At 34.7% G+C, this 18,506-nt stretch overlaps 3 protein-coding genes and 1 pseudogene across 3 annotated transcripts; 1 reads left to right on the top strand and 3 right to left on the bottom strand.

Moving 5' to 3' along the window:
* Nucleotides 1-1,928: 1,928 nt before the first annotated feature.
* Nucleotides 1,929-3,289, bottom strand: LOC106314109 (annotated as a pseudogene).
* A 5,732-nt stretch (nucleotides 3,290-9,021) lies between these two features.
* LOC106315590 (probable prefoldin subunit 3) lies at nucleotides 9,022-11,072 on the bottom strand. Its single transcript, XM_013753357.1, has 6 exons — nucleotides 10,825-11,072; nucleotides 10,683-10,740; nucleotides 10,492-10,563; nucleotides 9,747-9,866; nucleotides 9,543-9,644; nucleotides 9,022-9,381 (listed from the first exon to the last, which is right to left on the bottom strand). The coding sequence occupies exons 1-6, from the start codon at nucleotides 10,971-10,973 to the stop codon at nucleotides 9,292-9,294; spliced, it is 591 nt and encodes a 196-aa protein (XP_013608811.1). The 5' UTR covers nucleotides 10,974-11,072; the 3' UTR covers nucleotides 9,022-9,291.
* Nucleotides 11,073-11,550: 478 nt separating this feature from the next.
* LOC106314108 (glutathione S-transferase T3-like) lies at nucleotides 11,551-13,849 on the top strand. Its single transcript, XM_013752042.1, has 4 exons — nucleotides 11,551-11,792; nucleotides 12,581-12,668; nucleotides 12,767-13,225; nucleotides 13,745-13,849. Exons 1-4 carry the CDS (start codon nucleotides 11,551-11,553, stop codon nucleotides 13,847-13,849), a joined length of 894 nt encoding a protein of 297 aa, XP_013607496.1.
* Nucleotides 13,850-17,139: 3,290 nt separating this feature from the next.
* Nucleotides 17,140-17,912, bottom strand: LOC106315624 (calmodulin). The gene has a single exon (XM_013753417.1). The coding sequence runs from the start codon at nucleotides 17,802-17,804 to the stop codon at nucleotides 17,322-17,324; it is 483 nt and encodes a 160-aa protein (XP_013608871.1). The 5' UTR covers nucleotides 17,805-17,912; the 3' UTR covers nucleotides 17,140-17,321.
* Nucleotides 17,913-18,506: the final 594 nt, after the last annotated feature.

Raw genomic sequence — 18,506 nt, 5'->3', positions numbered from 1 at the left:
AAGAGAGAGAGAGAGAGGTGTGAATATAGCTTTTGTGGAGTTTGGGTTCTTCTGGAAAACAGCTTGAAATCAGGAGGTTTCCCATTAGTTTTGTATTATTATTTTATGTCCTCTCATTTACCCGGGCAAGAATATTTAAAAAGTAATTAAAATGATACAAAAATATATATAATAAAAAATTTAAAATTTTTGGTACCGGTAAACGCCAGTCATGGAAGACGTACGGTCATGAACGGCATCGTGACGGTGCCGTCCTTCGCCGGAAATTTAATTTTTGGTCTCTCATTTTATTATGGTCCAAATATTATTCGGAGTTTACATTTCTTTTTTACTACGAGCGTAAAAAATGTAACTCTTTGCAAATGGTTGGTGATGGGCTATAAGTATGTGGATTTTGAAGGTAACAATTCAATATCAGCTGGATTCTTAACGTGAAGATCAAAAATGTGAAGCTTCAACGGTATATTTACAAAATTAGAAACCGAAGAAACATATTTAACTCTACTTTTGCAATTACAGGAGTAATTTGTGTGCAGTGGGGATATATGCTAGCAAGGGGGCTAAAACAGTGGACCGAAAGATATGAGTGGCGCGTGATAGAAGATACTTACTCACTCCATTTTCTTAATATAAATCGTTTTAGAATTATGCACATGAATTAAGAAAATCATTAATTTTTTATATTTTCTAAACGAAAACATCATTAATTATTTATTTTACCATAAATTAACCAATAATAAAATAGAAGTTATATTATCAATGGTCATATAACATTAAGTGTTAATAAATTTTACATAGAAAACCGAAAACATCATATAATTTGTAACATAATTTCTTTTTAAAAACAATTTATATTAAAAACGTAGGGAGTAGAATATAAAACGAAAAAGGTGTGCCACATGTGATTCATTGCACCATTAATTTTTCAATTTTATTTTAAGCTCCGGGCCGCTTTCCTTGATTTGAACTTTTAACGGCAAGTTGTCTTTTCCATTAAAACGTTTTTTACGAGAAAATAAAATAGTATGTGATTCTGACATATAAAATTACTTGACATATTGTCGCCGATTGCACACATTAACTTTTTTCTGAAAAAGTTGCACAAGTTAATTGAATATATTTGTTTTTTTACTGAAATTGAATATATTTGTTTGTTAATTTTCCATTAACTTTAGTAAAAATATCAAAGGTTAATTTAAAGATCAAAAGTAAAGGCACTACTACTACTATAATTAAATAAACATGATCACTAGTATAAACGCCCATTTAATAATTTTTTAGTGTATTTAAATTATTTCTAACATATTTTGCTATATTCTTCTAAAAACAGGAATTTAAAAAACACAGTTACAATAAAGGAAAACTGACACAAAACATACGTCAGCAGAGAGTTTGCTTCTTCTCCGACAAGTCACCAGTCACCAAATCCTCTTTAACTATTTATTGAACCATGCCTCCACCATTTAAAGCCAGTTATAATTTTATTGTTAGCATAAGAAAATAAATCGCAGCATCACTTTTAATTTTTTTTCTTGGTTACAATTTCATTTTCATTTCTCTATCTCAAGTTCCGTTTCGTTTAAAAATAAAAATTTATGACACTTTTGTTGGGCGGTGGGTTACACGCTTTTTTCATTACACTACCTTTCGTGTGTGATGGGAATGAAGTGTCATGGTCATGGACCCGAGCCATCTCTTGTGACCCAAAGCAGTAATAGCATCATTATTCCTAAGAGACACTTAGAAGCTCTTATTCATTTTTTAAATATTTTTAAGTTGGAAAAGTGAATTTAAGAGATTAATTAAGAGATGAGAATATTTGTGTGGTCCAATGCAAGTTTTTTATTCAAAAGTTCTTAAAAAAAAATATTAAGAACAAATTGTTTTAGAGCAAAGGAAGGACAAAGAAGAAGGAAAAACAAATTGTTTTAGAACACTTTCATCACGAAGGAGAAGGATAACAAATTTGTTATAGAACACACATATACACAGAGAAGAATCAGTTGAACCTGCTGAATGAGAAGGAAGGAGATGGTCCAGACGATCTGTAATGGTTCCAGAGCCAGAGCAAGAAGGATCCAACAATATAGCTCGAACCTGAGATAATCAACCACACGCAACCAGTAATCAAGCTCGGATTTTGCAATATGAGTTCACGAAAGAATGATGAAGAGACAAAGGGATATATATCCATACCTCAAGAGATCTGCAGCTTCTTCTGCATTTGGATTGGTTGCAGTAGATATTCGCTTTCCACCATTCTCTTAAGAAGGTTGTGCATCAATATTGTTTCTGACTCTCTCATGGATCCCCACAAGCTGAGGTTTTGCTTCCATGACAACACCTATAAACCAGCCGAAACAGTAAGTATGAAGTTGCCTTCATAAGCAGAACTGAGAGACCAAATTAAATAGATACAACAACTCAGTTCCTGGTTCTCTAATTCACAATGTGTATGCTTTAAAGTACCCTAAACCAAGCTTCTACAAAAGTTAACCTTTCACGTACAACTCTTTAATCATGTGAACCTAAACATGAGGATAAGAATGGCACTGGCTGCAGGACTTTCTTTTGTTGATACACAATTAACATCATCAAAAGGTGAACCTTTCATTCTTGAGATCAACCAAAATGCTACAAAGATGCAAACAAGTTGTGGATAGAGTACCTTTAGGTTTAGCTTTCTTCTTTTTACTGGGTCATACGCTTAGCATGCTCAGCATCTCTAGCAGTGGCTTCTTCATCAGCTTCTGTACGGTTGTTTAGAAACTCTGGTGGCCCTGATATCTGCAAATATTTACACAGAAGTAAAGCAAACCAGTTCACAGACTTGCAAGGCCAATGAACTCTAGCAAGTTTTCACTAAAAAGTTCAACTTTATGGATCCATCTAACAAATTTTAATCCAAAATAAGAAATCATTCAGTTCCTGCAGCGAATCTAGTCAATAACTCCTCGAAATTTGATATGGATTCTGAGAAAGAGAGTGATGATAACCTGAGAGAAAACGTCATTAGCTGAAGGAAGGCCAAAGTCTCTAGCGGAATGGGATCGATGCAGAGAAATCGAACACTGAAGAAGAAGAAGATCCGTATCTCTCAACGCCATGGTTCCCATCTTCTTCGTCGGAGTTCTCGTAATCCTTCTCCTCGGCATCTTCTTCTTCTGGGTCAACTGATTTTTTTTTTTGCTCGAGAATGGCAGGGAACTGCAACTTGAGATAAGTGCAAGTGCAGATCACAAGCAGCACCACCGTTAGGCTTGGGTTCGCGGGTCGACCCGCCCCGCATGACCCGCCAACCCGCGGATCGTTTTTTTTTTTAGTTAAAATTTCGATCCGCTCAACCCGCAAAGAAATAAACTAATACCCCGACCTCTTAGCCCAATTCTTATATTTTTAATTTTTTAAATAAATTTGGGCTTAAGAGTTCACATTAGAACCAGCGTTAAAGATGGTCTAACACCGTAAAATTGTATATCAAGCAGCTGTTGATATGACGGCACATGGTTTATCGAAAGGCCAAAATATCAGAAAGGAGAAGGTAATCATAGGCATGTGTGTGTGTTTTACGCGGTATTAGCTGTTTTATTATCCCTACCCTCATGTCGGTTGCTTCTGTATCAAGCCACTCTCCTTTCTAGTATTGTTTTGCCCCCTCGCAACACTTTTTCAGTAAGTACGTTACTTTTTTAACCTACCATAGGTTAATGATAATGGACCGTTGATAACTTTATATGAATGATTAATTATACTAATTTATAACACTCGGAGAAAGTTATGAAAACGCGTGATCAAATCCTACGATGCTAGTGCTTACCCCCAAAAGAATGCTACAGTGATACGTACTTACCAAATTCCAATTAATATGTAGACTATACCCATACGTACCATATGCACGTCGGCATGTGTGAGGTTTTCGTGAATGTGCAATGTTTTCCAGTACGAAATAATATAGTGTAATGCAATGTAGTGTACCGTCCTAAGAAGATGATATATATATATACACGTATAAAAATGAAGATGATATATGTAGGTATTAAAAAAACATAATGGAAACCTAATCGCACTAATATAAAAACTGGGTTTGACATGGTCAACTTGTAAAAAGTGTAGTAGCCGCAAACTGAGGAAGTACATCCATACAGTCGCACTTTCCTACGTTTTCGTTAACAACAAAAAACAAAACAAATTGCGAATACAAATACTTTAATTGGGACATAACTAATTACATACTCCATCTATTTTAAAAATAATTGTATTAGTTAAAAGCTAATACTTATTTATTGTCGATTATTCTTTCTCGCAAGGCGGTATGTTAAAGTGTTTTACGAAGGAAGTATATTCATTAATATTTTAGCTTTACACGCATATATATATATATGTAAGCATATTGCATTAGTTAGACTAAATGGTCTAGTCCGGTATGATATCTTCAAAATTTTAGTGCTAACTGTTTAGAACTATGTTTGTGTATATATTTATGCTAGACATGTAGCATTTGTGCGGTATACATGCAAGTGTTGTGCACATGGTTGAGATCGGGTTTTGTTAAATTTGAATTGTAGAGTTATTATATCGCCGAGAATAAAATTATTGCTTCTATAGCTAAAAACAAATAAGTAAATAGATATGATTGACCACGAGACCAGATCTAAGAAAATGTATATTTTAATATGGGTTGCTAGTTAGAGTATGATTATTGAGAAGTTATTAGGGTGGGTTATTAGGTTGAAGTTCTCAACGGAATATAAGAAACCGTCTCTTAACTTTTAACTAAAAAAGTTAAGAACCAACTCTTAATTATTTAAGAACCCTAACCTAAAAACCCCTAATAAACATGCTCTTTAACACGAAGTGGTCAAAGGTCAAAAATGATCAATTGTTCAACCAAGCTTTACGCTTATGGCTGTGATATAAACTTACACTAGCTGATATGTAATAAACCAATATACTTATTGCCAATTAATCTTAAATTTAAAATTATGACAAACTTAAATTTAACATCACATCAGTCTTATTTTTATATCTAATTAAAATGATCTAAAAGTTTATTATATGTTTAAAGTGAGATTCCGTTTGAAATGTACCGATCAAAATTATCATTTTGAAAAAATATTAAAATCTACATTAAAAATTTAAAGGTACTGTAAAAAGCTTATACCAATCTAATTATCGATACTTGATTTTAAGTTACAAATACATGATAAATCTGAATTTTAAAAAATTATCATTAATCAGTCAATTTCATAGTCGGATTTAGAGTGCAATGTTCTAACCTATAACCTATTCATAGGTATCTTTCAAGAAATTAATATTATTTTTTTATCTTTCTCCTTTTTGAATATTTTGATTATTTTCTTTATCATTCAACGTTATAATAACATGTTTTAACGTTATGTAAAATAATTAAATTTGTAGATTAATAGGTCGTAAACGCCTACAAATTGTATTATTTTAAACCATACTTAAAAGTAGTGAAAGGTGGTGTGCCATATAGTGTTGACACCTGATGTTTTAGGGTTATTAATTACAATCCCATCAAGAACAAAAATTATTATTCTAAATTCTTGTTCACTTAACCTTTTCAATATTCTTTTTATTTTTCTTTATTTCTATTGTTATTATCATTTAACGAGGAAACATTATATTCCAAGTTTCTCTCAAGTCTATTCGAAAGTAATAGTTTAATTAACTGTGTATGTCTCTGCTTAAAAATTTAATTGGTTTACAGCTAAGTATGTTTACTTTCCGACGTTAACATATTATACATATATGTAGAGATATTGTCCATCTGACTTAATACATTGATAGAATATCCTTTGACATTAATAATATTCAAAACTCAAATGCTGAACTGAAAGATTAAACTTGGAAAGTCTTGAACGTATTATGCCACTTGTCAATGCTGAAAAGTAAGAGTTAGCTATCGTCGGTCGAAGCCAAATGAGGCAGGCGTACGTCTGTATGATTACAAGGTGCATACAGGGCCGGCTGAGGAGGGGATAAGCGGTGCGACCGCCTCGGACCCAAACCCGTGTCCCTCCGTATATTAATAGTTAAGAGGCCCAATTTTTTTAAGAAGTCTATATTTTTATATAAAAATTATAAATATAATAAATAAAATTGAAAATGGTCCAAAAATATTTGATATGCATATAGTTTTATTTTCATCAAAATATACAAAATATTACTGATTAAATTTTAAAAATATGTTAAACATTATCTGAATATAAATCTTAGAGGGTAAATTTTTATTTTTTTTGCCCTAGGATCTATAACAATGTTAAGCCGCCCTAGGTGCATATATAAAGATGTATTCATTTGATTTGAAGCTTGATGTATTTTCTACAAGTCGGTGATATTATATGAAACTCGCATCGGAGCAACCTCTACTTAAGAGTTATAGAGAGACTGGCGACACTCAAATTTAGAATAGCATATGAATGAGACCAAAACATTATATGAATTGAGAAAAATATTATTGTTAGTGTTAGTGGAACATCTGAGAGAAACTTAGATACCAACCTACATCAAACGAGACAACAAATTAAACTAAAATAAATTGATTCCCTCTGATCCGATTTATTTTTAATAAAAAAGTGTAATCTTTGTATATGATTTTGGTATATATATCAAGTATCTAGGTTAATGATAGACTATAAGAATGAATATACTATATATAGGTCTTTAATCGATTATTGTAAACTAAAAGGTATATGGAGAGGAAGAAGAATAAAGGTCAAGATCCGTTCTGCGTGAAACGCAGGAGGGAAAACAACATGTTGACGAGAGAAACAGAGATTTCTCAGGTCGAGTAAGAACATATCCCGATGATAGCGGCTTTGGTGATTTTGAGTTTTTAATAGGTTATATGTATTCCCTATTTAAATAGCACTATTAGTTTAATTGTGATAGGGCGTCCAAGATCAAGAATATCACAAGAATAAAAAGTCAAATTTAAGAGAGATGAGATGATAATAAAATGAAATATTGTAACGTTAAACCCTAAAACGCGTTTTTTGGTCACAAACAGACAAACTCACTTTAGTTGAGGGGACAGACAGCTACTTCTCCAAACAAAAATAAAAAAAAAGAATCGCCCTCGTTTTCCGTGTACATTTCTCCATCTCTCCTATTTTTAGATAGCGAAATATTATCGACATTTATTTTCTTACAATTCTACAATCTATTTAAAAGAATATAATCTTAGACATAATTATTGCTACCTTTTATTTTTTAGATTTCTTCTTCTTAGTTTTTAAATAAAGTCACTGAAAATATTACAAATCTCTTGCATAATCTTAAGCTTATCGCTATTAGAATAATGCTATCATATCTTGATTCGATTTTATATATACATAATATAGTAGTCTCATAATAATATTAATTATGAACATATGTATTATAGTGGATCGTATAAGTCTATAAGGAAGTCAATTTGAGTCAATTCGAATCCTATATACGAACACGGAACATCTAATGTATTCAACGTTTGAATAATAAAATCACAAATTCTTTGAAACGAAAAGAGGGTATGAAAATTCATGGCCCCTACATAAATGAAGGTTGTTAAACCAAAAAAATTGTCTTTTGTGGGACACCTATAAATGCATTTACATCTCATTATCAACATAAACATAACCTAAATCTTAGTATTAACAAAAATATGACCACGTTACACAAAGACCGATATACATCACTTTTGGGACCAATACTAACAAAAATATTATACTCCCAAACTATTCTTTTTGTAACCAATTACCAATATACATCAATGTTGGTATCGTTTATAATCATTAGAAGAACAGGGTTTTTCGAATTTTAAATCTACACCATATACTATAGATGTATATTGCTATGTAATAGTATCGTTGGCATAGAATGTGGTTTCAAGAGGAAATAAATATATTTTGGAGGTAACCAAGAAACGAAATGAACATACATGCAAAAGAAAGTGAAATGTGGACCATCATTACATGACATGATATTACTTACATTACATCTGACTAAAAAAGCGCTGAACAATTTATAAAACAGTAATATATATATATATATATATATATATCAGTGAGACAGGGACAAGAATAAACGTTATTATGAGAAAAATGAAATCTTAATTTTTCTCATTTCCATTTTTTTGCTGACGCTCTTAGCTAAGACTAGTTACAATGGGCTCGTTGAAAGTTTTTTTCAACGGTTGAATAGCCACAATGAACCTGTTGAAAAACGAAATTTGGGCTCACCAGATTAGTTTGGCTCATTCTCATCCACACAAAAATGAGAAAAATTGTCGATGCTGATTTTTTTTTTGGTTTTAAAAACAATAAACATGATTGGTGCAAATGTCCGCAAACTATTAGTTGTTCAGATTGCATAGATTTTTTATCTCATCAAAATGTTTGAGATCAATTATTTTATATTATATAATATTTTTTTACAAAAAGTTATATATTAAAATTTATAATTTTTCGTACTCTATAAATAGATATTTGATTTAATAGATTTCGTCATAGAAAAACAAAATCTGTTTTGACTATAATATTATTATTATTCTATTTTGTGTCAAAAATGAATCAAAACAATAACTCTTTCGCAAAACTCCACAAATTATCCTTCTACTTACCAAAATCCTAACAATTATCAATTTCAAAATCAAAATTTTATTGTGAGTATTTGAAATTTTGCAATGTAATTTGTTTTAATAATATTTATTTAAGTATTATTTTAAAAATAATTATTTATGAACATAAATTAAAAATTATGTCATTTATTTTTTAAAAGTTAACCACAGTCAAAATTATTATTAATATGTAGTTATTAATTTAAAAATGAATTAGAAAAGTGGGATAGGGTGTTGAATTTTACTTTAAAAAACTATTGTAGAGATGAAAAATAAAATGGTGTTGACTAATTACGTGGAAAAAGAGAATGACATTTCCACGTAATAATGGTGTTAAAAGTAGAAAATTAGGGTGTTGAAAGTTTTAGATAGTCTGGAACTTACATTTCCAAGAAAACATATCTTATTAGTAACACTTCTAAGTTAAGTAGAACATGATCAAGACCACCAGACTCTGCAAATAGTTTGACATACACAAATAAGTCTCAAAACACTCCAAAAACACAAGAGAAACGATGATCACAATGCTAATGTTCTATTCATATGTTCATAGCAGAAACAAAACTTCATATGGGTAGCAAAAATCACAGTTACAAACAACCGGTTAAGTCAAACCGTGCTGCATATATCATAATACCTCCAATTTAACGATTGTAATTTGAAACTGTGATTCATGCGTCTGCAGCAGCAATAGCAGTAGGGGTAACTTGTTTAACCCTCCTTTGATGAACATCATAGTTATAAATACGCGCTATAGTTACCTGTCCAAGTCACAAAAAAAAAAAAAAAATCCAAGTCAAAAAATATTATAATCTTTACTCAATCTCTATTGTATCTACGTTGACAGTTACATAAAAGTAAATCCAGACCTTATAAAAATTAGACGCTGACTCAAACTTGAAAGAGATAAAATATAATGTACCTGAGTAACTGTGACTTGATCCCTCAAGAACTGTAAATCAGCTACAAGAACGTCCAGGCTGGCTTTAGCATTTTCCAGATTGTTTCTCAGAAGGGCTGTAGCCTGTGGGAACAACAATAGATTATAAGAACTTATTCTAGGGTCCCTAGTGCAAGAAGAAACTTATAACGTGGAAGAGAATATGTTTTCAGAATAGTAATGGACCTCTTCACAGGAATATTCCAGCATTACATTTGCTCCTAACCACAAACAGACTGAGTCTGTGTCCTCGATACAGGCCCGTGAATATATTCCTTCAGACACTTCAAAATCGGCTAAAAGCGACTGCATTGTAAGAAAATAAATCCATGTGAGAACAAAAAAATGATGAAGAGCACAAGAATCAGTACTAAGTGAGTATTTTCATATAAAAAGCTGAAACATCGTGCATATATCTATGTCTCCGTTGACAGTGAAGATATAACTATGTTCCGAGACACAACATGTTCTGCTGTCACAATCAAACAACTCTTAAAAGATGTCTCAGTTGATTCTTCCAGCGAAGCTAAAACTATGTTCTGCGACACAACATGTTCTACTGTCACAATCAAACACGACTTAAAGACATAAACCACAGGGCCCATAAGCACAAGAAAACTGATTGGTTATTTAGCAGCAATCAACCTCAATCTAAGAAAACAAACTTTCGCATGCAAGCATGCTCATCAGGACTTTCAAAGAAAATGTTTTCAAGTATGCGGCAAGAATCAAAGCACAACCAAGTTCAACCTTATGAAATTAAAAAGTCAGTATCCAGGATTCAGAAATTCAAGTAACATTTACATTCATTCACCATTAAAATAGCAGCAAGACACTGATCACAGAATCAAAATCAAACGTAGAAACAGACAAGCATTTATACAAAACCAGTAAAGAAAGGCTAGATTGTTGCAAAAATTAAACAACGAACCTCACCAGTACCCTTCCTTGCTTCTAAAGTGGCAACGACCTCTAAGCACTTCTCAATATCTGGGATCTTAGCCTGCCAATAGATCAAAACTGTTACGATAGCACAAAGTGTAAAGATTAAGAACACAACTTGTATCATCATACATAAATAAACACACTTATATACTTAGAAAATGACAAGAACATGCATACTTGAAGATCCCTTTGCTGGGCAAGAAGCTTCATCTCAACAACTTTATATTGCTGAAGCCTAAACAGAGGGGAAACATATCAGTATAAGCTCAATCACCTAAAGGGCACAAAGCTCGATCACTGAAAATGAGAAAGGAGTAACCTTTCTTGATGGAAGGCGAGAGCAGAGTTTGAATCGAAGCCTGACTGAGAGAGATAAGTCTCCACATCTTGGATGAATTTCGCGGCGGGAATCCCTCTTCTCTCACTCAAATCATCGCCACCGCTACCACTCGGAGAAGACGAAGACATCTGCGCCAGCGGAATCGAATCGAATCGATATCTCCGTTTCTGATTTGGGGATTTAGGGTTTTCTCAGGAAAGCCTACGAATCGAATCAGAATCGAATCGAACTGGAAGTAGCAAAACGACATCGTATTAATAATTTTGAAGTGGGCTTAAGGCCTCGCTCGTAAATCATGATGAAGTAATACCCACTAATATTAAAGACGAGAAGTCCATACAAATCAAATCCTTGTTGTTTGACAGTTTTCTAATAATCCACGAACCGGGCCGGTTTAAATCTGGGAACCCATAAATTCTTACACCATGACTACCCGTGGTTTTTAAAGGGGTACTAAGGGAAAATGGTGAATTAATTAAATCCAAGCAATATTAAAGGGGAGTTATCGATCTTTAATGGGGCACTTTGACAACCGATTTTAAGCGTGGGTTTTGAACCACCTGTCAGCCCCACAGAATTTTTAATTTTTTTTTCTTTTCTCGCCGTTTCGTCTCTTCTTGTTTACTCCGTCACATGCGAATGATCGAAACAGACGACGAACGACGACTCTCTCGGTTGAGTCTCCTCCATATTCTCCGTGAGAAGATGGATCGACACCCAGCACCGACGACGGCTCCCTCGGTCCTCACCGCTCTCCTCCGTTTTGTCGTGCTTTCTCCGCCAGAGGAAGGATCGAAGTCCACCACAATCGACGATTCTCTCTGTCCTGATGGCGTATACTCCGTCTGCTCTTGTCTTCTCCCTCAGAAGAACGATCTAAAACCACCACAATCGACGACTCTCTCGGTTCTGATTGTGTCGCTTCCGTCATCTCTTGTCTTCTTTCGGTCCTTACGGCGGCTCCTTCGTCGGTTCTCGTCTTCTCAGAGTGAAGAATGATGAAAACCCACCACTGACGAGGACTCAATCGATATTCAAAGCGTCTCCTCCGTCGGTCTTTCAGCTCTCGCTCACGATGTCTTCAGTTTGGAGATCACTTCCCGCGTATGTATCTTTCTCACCTCATCGTTCTGCTTTCAATTTCATTGTTCCATAATCAATGTTTTAAAAGTTGTTTAAGCTAGCAAACTGGTAAAGACGATCATATTGTTTGTCATAGTATAAAGATTTTAAATTTGCCTCTGTAATTTGGGTCTGTATTTAAGCTAAGAGATTGTGTTGAAGTTGAGAAGAGATCTAATTCAATAAGTTCATTGTCTTGCTAATATTGACAGGGACTTTGAGCTCTCCTCCTACTGAAGTCACAACCCACAGGAGTGGTTATTGAATTTGGTGGTTGAAGATGATGTGAAGAGGCTAACACTCTATGAGCTCTCGACAGCCAAACACTTCTTTAGACTCTCGGTAAGTATGCAAAACGTGATATCAGTTTGGATAGTAGTTAGGTTAATAAATGCTTGTTAGGTTGTGGTTAGTGTAAATGCGTGTGTTGAATGCTTGTTAGGAGTGTGTGCTTAGGTAGTAAAGAAGTTAGATATATGTCTTCTCATCTCAACTCAACTCAAAGAGTTGAATGTGTGTGATGAATGCTTCTTCTCTTTTCGTCTATAATACCTGGTGCTTTCTCTACGAATCCATATACTCAACCCTTCAATTTTGTTGATCTGTTACACAGTCAACAAGACAGTGTACCATTTCCTTATGAGGGTTTTTCAGAGGGTGGGGATCTTAGATCATCACAACTCCCTGTGTTCAGTACTCAAGCAACTGAAACTTCAAGTTCTGCGAAGACTCAACTACACAGCGCAGAGAAAGAAAGAAATGGTCTCACTCTGATGATGTAGTGCTTATTAGCGTCTAGTTAAACACCAGTAAGGATCCGGTAGTAGGCAATGAACAGAAGGCAGGTGCATTTTGGAAGCGCATAGCAGACTACTTCGCAGCTAGTCCGAAGGTGGAAATAAGTGGAGCACGAGAGGCTATTCAGTGTAAGCAGAGGTGGCAGAAGATGAACGACCTCGTGTGCAAGTTCTGTGGAGCCTATGCCGCTGCAACAAGACAGAAAACGAGTGGTCAGAGTGAGGATGATGTTGTTAAAATGGCCCACGTGATCTTCTACAACGACCATAAGATTAAGTTTAATCTTCACCATGCTTGGGAGGAGCTGAAAAACGACCAGAAATGGTGTGCTCTTGCGAGTAGTAAGATAGATGGACCACAATCATCAAGCGCTAAGAAGAGAAAGTGTGAGGATGGAGGGGAAGAGGCAAGCTCTCAAGCAACTACGAATGGTGATCACCCAACCAAACGGCCTCCTGGTGTATAAGGCTGCGAAATGCGTAGGTGGTAAGAGAAGCAAAGTTGATGAACTGGGTGTCTCCGAGTTTAAGGGAATGTGGTCTATCAAAGAAAAAGACTTGGCTGCTAAAGAAATACTTAAAAAGATGGGTCTACTCGAGAGTCTCATTTCAAAAAAAGAGCCCATAACTCAGTTTGAAGAAGCTCTAAAGGAGAAACTAATTACAGAGATGTTGGGTAATTAGTGTGAACTTGTGTGTTCTGTAATGTGTGTTCAGTCTTTAGATGTTTGAACTCTATTTGTTTCTTTGGTCTATGTTCCTCGGTTATGTGTCTTCAGTCAATGTATGATATTGGTTGTTTCAATGTTAAGTGTTTCTATGTTCTTGTTAAAGCTTACTTATGTTGTTAAAGCTTACTTGTTCGAAATGCTCTGTCTTTAAAGCTTAGTTGTGTTGTTGATAAAGCTTACTTGCTTACGATGCTCTGTCTTTAAAGCTTAGTTGTGTTGTTGTTAAAGTTTACTTATTCACGTGTGCAGGGAGACAATGAGACAATGAGAGAAAGAGAGAATGAGACAAACGACACTGACAAGAGTAGTCACGATATGAAGAGTAGTCACGAGGTGCAAGAGGTCACAAGATGAAGAGTAGTCACGAAATGCAAGAGGTCACAGGAGATGGCCGTATGTGTCACACGCCATTGTCCGTATGTGTCACAAGATGTATTTATAAAGTCTATTTTGTAAAGTCAGAAGAGTGAAAACAATGAGTTTGTTGTCTATATAAAGTCTATGCTTGTTATTCACCAAGTTAAACACAAACGATTCATGTAAAGTCTATGCTTGTTATTCTTTCTTTCTATTATCTCATTCTCTCTTTCTCTCATTGTCTCATTGTCGCAAACACACAAAGCCTCCTTGATCATTCTCTCATTGTCTCATTGTCGCAAAACACAAAACAGAAAACCAAAACCAAAACATTTTCTCATTCGCAAGCTATCACATTCTTAATATCTCATTCTCTAATTCTCTCATTCTCACCATACAAAAACCAAAACATTTCTCATTCTCACCAAGAAAAAACCAAAACATTTTCTAAACTCTCATTGTCGCCTTCTCACCAAAAAAAAAACCAAAACATTTTCTTAACTCTCATTGTCTCATTCTCACCAAAAAAAAAACCAAAATATTTTCTAAATTTTGATCACATATATGGCATCTTCTTCTCATGACACCTTTGAGGGAGCAGATGATGAAACTTTTGATGAATATTTTGATCAATATTTTGATCAAACATTCGAGAATTTAGCCAATCATTATGGTGATCAAGAAGTCGAAAGAAAAAAAAGAAAAAAAAGAGTTCATATCGAAAGAATCGTGAAGAAGGCGATCGACGTTTATGGAATGATTATTTCAGTGAAACTCCGACATATCCTGAAAATCTCTTCCGACGACGATTTAGAATGAACAAATCATTGTTCATTCGTATTGTTGATCGACTCTCCAATGAAGTTGAATTCTTTCGACAAAAGAAAGATGCTCTCGGAAGGCTTAGTCTCTCTCCACTTCAGAAGTGTACGGCAACCATTCGTGTCTTGGCCTATGGTTCTGCGGCTGATGTTGTTGAAGAATACCTACGACTCGGTGCAACAACAGCTCGGTTATGTGTGGAACATTTTGTGGAAGGAATAATATATTTATTCGGTGATGAGTACCTAAGAAGACCATCACCGGCTGATCTTCAACGTCTACTTTATATTGGGGAGCAACGTGGCTTTCCCGGGATGAAAGGGAGCATCGATTGTATGCATTGGGAGTGGAAGAATTGTCCCACCACTTGGAAAGGTCAATATTTACGTGGTTCGGGTAAACCCACAATCGTGTTAGAGGCGGTTGCTTCGTATGATTTATGGATATGACATGCGTTTTTTGGACCTCCTGGTACCTTAAATGATATCAATGTTCCCTTTATCGCTCACATGTTTTTGATGACATAATAAAAGGTCAAGCTCCGCAAGTTACTTTCTCTGTCAATAAAAGAGAGTATCATTTGATTTACTATCTCACCGATGGTATTTATCCGAAATGGGCAACTTTTATCCAATCTATTCCAATACCACAAGGTCCGAAAGCTGCTTTATTTGCCTAACATCAAGAAGCTGTCCGAAAAGATGTCGAACGTGCTTTTGGAGTCTTGCAAGCTCGATTCGCCATTGTTAAAAATCCAGCACTTTTTTGGGATAAAGCTAAAATTGGGAAGATTATGCGAGCATGTATCCTACTCCATAATATGATAGTAAAAGACAAACGAGATGGATACACTCATTTTGATGTTTCAGAGTTCCAACAAGGAGAAGACACAGGAACTTCACATGTCGATCTCACGTATTCTACAGATATCCCTTCAAATATCGCCAATATGATGGGTGTTCGAACAAGAATTCGTGATAGAAAAATGCATCAACAGCTCAAAGCTGATTTGGTTGAACATATTTGGCGTAAATTTAGACGTGATGGAGACAACTACTAAGCTCGGATGTTTTTCTAAATTAATCTCGATTATTGTACTAGTCTTTATTTTTATCTTTTTTTTAATATCTATGTTTTAAATGTTATCTTTTAATATGTTTGAATTAATAAATAATTTTATCTTAAAAAAAAATTAATTTTTTTTCCTTAAAAACCTCTAATTAAGAAACTCCCATTGGACCGTTCCAAATGGAAGTTTCTTAACTATGGTTCTTAACCCCACTTAAGTACAGTTAAAGTATTAAATAATCACTAAGAAATACACTTTAAGTATCAAGGGATAAACATGCTCTTACCATTCGACAGTTTGGTTCGCTTTGATTCGGAGGCTATACCGGCACAAAATTTAAAGAATTACGTTTGGCAGTAAGAGCAGCACCGACAGTGAATTTCTAAAAGTTACTATCTAAAATCATAAGAATTCGGAGTAATGTTTAACATAATAAAATTTTCAACTAAAATTTATTTTGTTTGTAAATTATAAACCATTTATATCATGATATATGATAACACAGGTTCTAAAAGAGCTTTCGCGAGTTCTATTTTGAGAACTTTACCTGACACTCTATGTCTTTTTGTTTTTATTTAACTATTTAAAAATTCTAATAACCCTATGAAAAAGTTGCCGTTACGCATGTTCGAACCGGTTCTTAAATTACGGTAAGACCCTCACCCCTAAGAACTTCTATTAATCATCATGGTCTAATAATAAGGAAATAAACCCACGAACCGGCCGGTTTACATCCCAAAGGCCAGAAATTGTTACAATTACTTGAAACAACTATATATATATTCACGTTGTCGCTTTCAGATCCCAATCCTCATAGGATGTTAGGTAGTGGCTAAGAACTGATCCACGCACACTCTTACTTTTTCACAGAGAGGGGCGTTACTGCTAGGCTAGCAAAACTATGTGTGTATCAAACAAATGGGTGAGAAGATCCGGTCGTATGCATTTAGAAGAGCAAAGCACGAATAATAGTTTGACTACTAATCAATAGTATATAAAAAATTTATATCTTAAAATTTATATATAAACTTCATACAAATGTTGGCATTTACGGCGGATGTTTCTGAGCTTTTAGCTCATGGACAACTAATACTCTTGCGTTTAAAGATATAGGATATGAATGGTGACCAAGGAACAGAGATAAATTATCCATTCCTTAATGTTTCTGAAAAAAATCACCATTCACAACGAATAGTTTTTCCTTCTCATTTCCTACCATTTTTTTTGTAGAAAAATAAAAAACAAAATTGTTCCTTCTTAAATTTGAGAAAAAACAATTATTTTCTTTCATTCCTACAATTTTATTCTTCTATGTTTCTTTCATATTCGTTCCTCTTATTTTCAGAATGGTCACTAGTCGAATCCATAGTACAGCATTTTTTATTAATGTGTCAACTAGAGGAGCTCCTCAATCGCAAAACCACAGATATACCAATTGTTACAACAATTTTTTTTTTTGTTTTTTTAATTCATAAAGACAAAAATATGGACGGACACAAACACCCCGGCAAACAGACAAAACTGAATTACTGACAAAAGTTCTGAAACACGAGTGGTGGAAAAAAAAGAACAGAGGTTTCAACACCCGAAAATCTTTAACAAACCGTCGTACGAAACGCCACCGTTTGAATCGCCACCGCCCAATCTAATCATGGCCTTGATCTCTTCGTCGTTAGCAGCCAAACCAGCCGACTCCATGTAACTCTTCAAATCTCCATAGCTCAACCTCCCATCACCGTCCTTATCCATCACCTTGAACACATCCCTCATCAACCCGTCACCAGATCTGCACCCATGCGGCGCCGTTTCAAGAACTTTCTCGAACTCATCGAACTCCACGAACCCGTCCTTGTTCGCGTCCGCCACTGATATCATCGTCCCGATCATCATCATCTCGTCTTCGTCCTTGTCGGAAGAAGATCTCGGGATCCCGGCGTAAAATGCTCGGAGATCGTCGCTGCTGATCTTGCCGTCGCGGTCCGCGTCGATGATCTCGAACGCCGGTCGGAAATCGGGGTTCGAGGCGGTTGTGGAACTCGCAAGCCTACCAGAAGGACACATCTCTCTCTCTCTCTTGCTCGCTCGTCTCTCTTCTCTCTGTCGTTTGAAACTTGTCGTTTGAGATTGTGAAAGAAGCTTTGAGCGTTAGAGACGTGTGGGAGCGTAGGGGGGTTTATATAAGGGGACAAGGCTGGAATGTGAAGGCATAAGTTTGACTTTGACTCTTTTTCTAAAGCTTGCATTGAAAGTTTTGTTTCCTTTTTCTTTTCTTTATTCTTTGATTGTTTAGTTATTATAATATAGCCAGAGGTACATTTAAATGTATTATAACCACAGATATTACATTTATATATAATGTAGCCATAGATATTATTTATTTATCATATACTGTATAATAAAGCCATAAATATAAATATAGTAGAAGTGAGTAGGGCTGGGACGGATCCGGATATCCGAGAAATTTAGGGTATCCGGATTCGGATCCGGATCCGTCGGATCCGTGGATTTAATATCCGGATCTGGATTCGTGGTTTCCGGATATCCGGATTTCGGTTATCCGTCTCTATATTCTATTATCCGCGGATATCCGGATCCGGATCCGGATCCGCAAAAATAATTAAAAATAATAATTTTTTTTTTAAAACTAAAATTTTAAAAATAATACATAAATGAAATATTTATACAAGAGTTATAAATATATATATATATGTCTATAATATTGTAAAAACTAAAATATAATATTACAAAATTAATTTATGTATA

Source organism: Brassica oleracea, chromosome C9 (assembly GCF_000695525.1).
Source record: "Brassica oleracea var. oleracea cultivar TO1000 chromosome C9, BOL, whole genome shotgun sequence".
Taxonomy (NCBI): domain Eukaryota; kingdom Viridiplantae; phylum Streptophyta; class Magnoliopsida; order Brassicales; family Brassicaceae; genus Brassica; species Brassica oleracea.
Note: the sequence above shows the minus strand (reverse complement) of the source record. Positions and strands in the feature narration are given on the sequence as shown.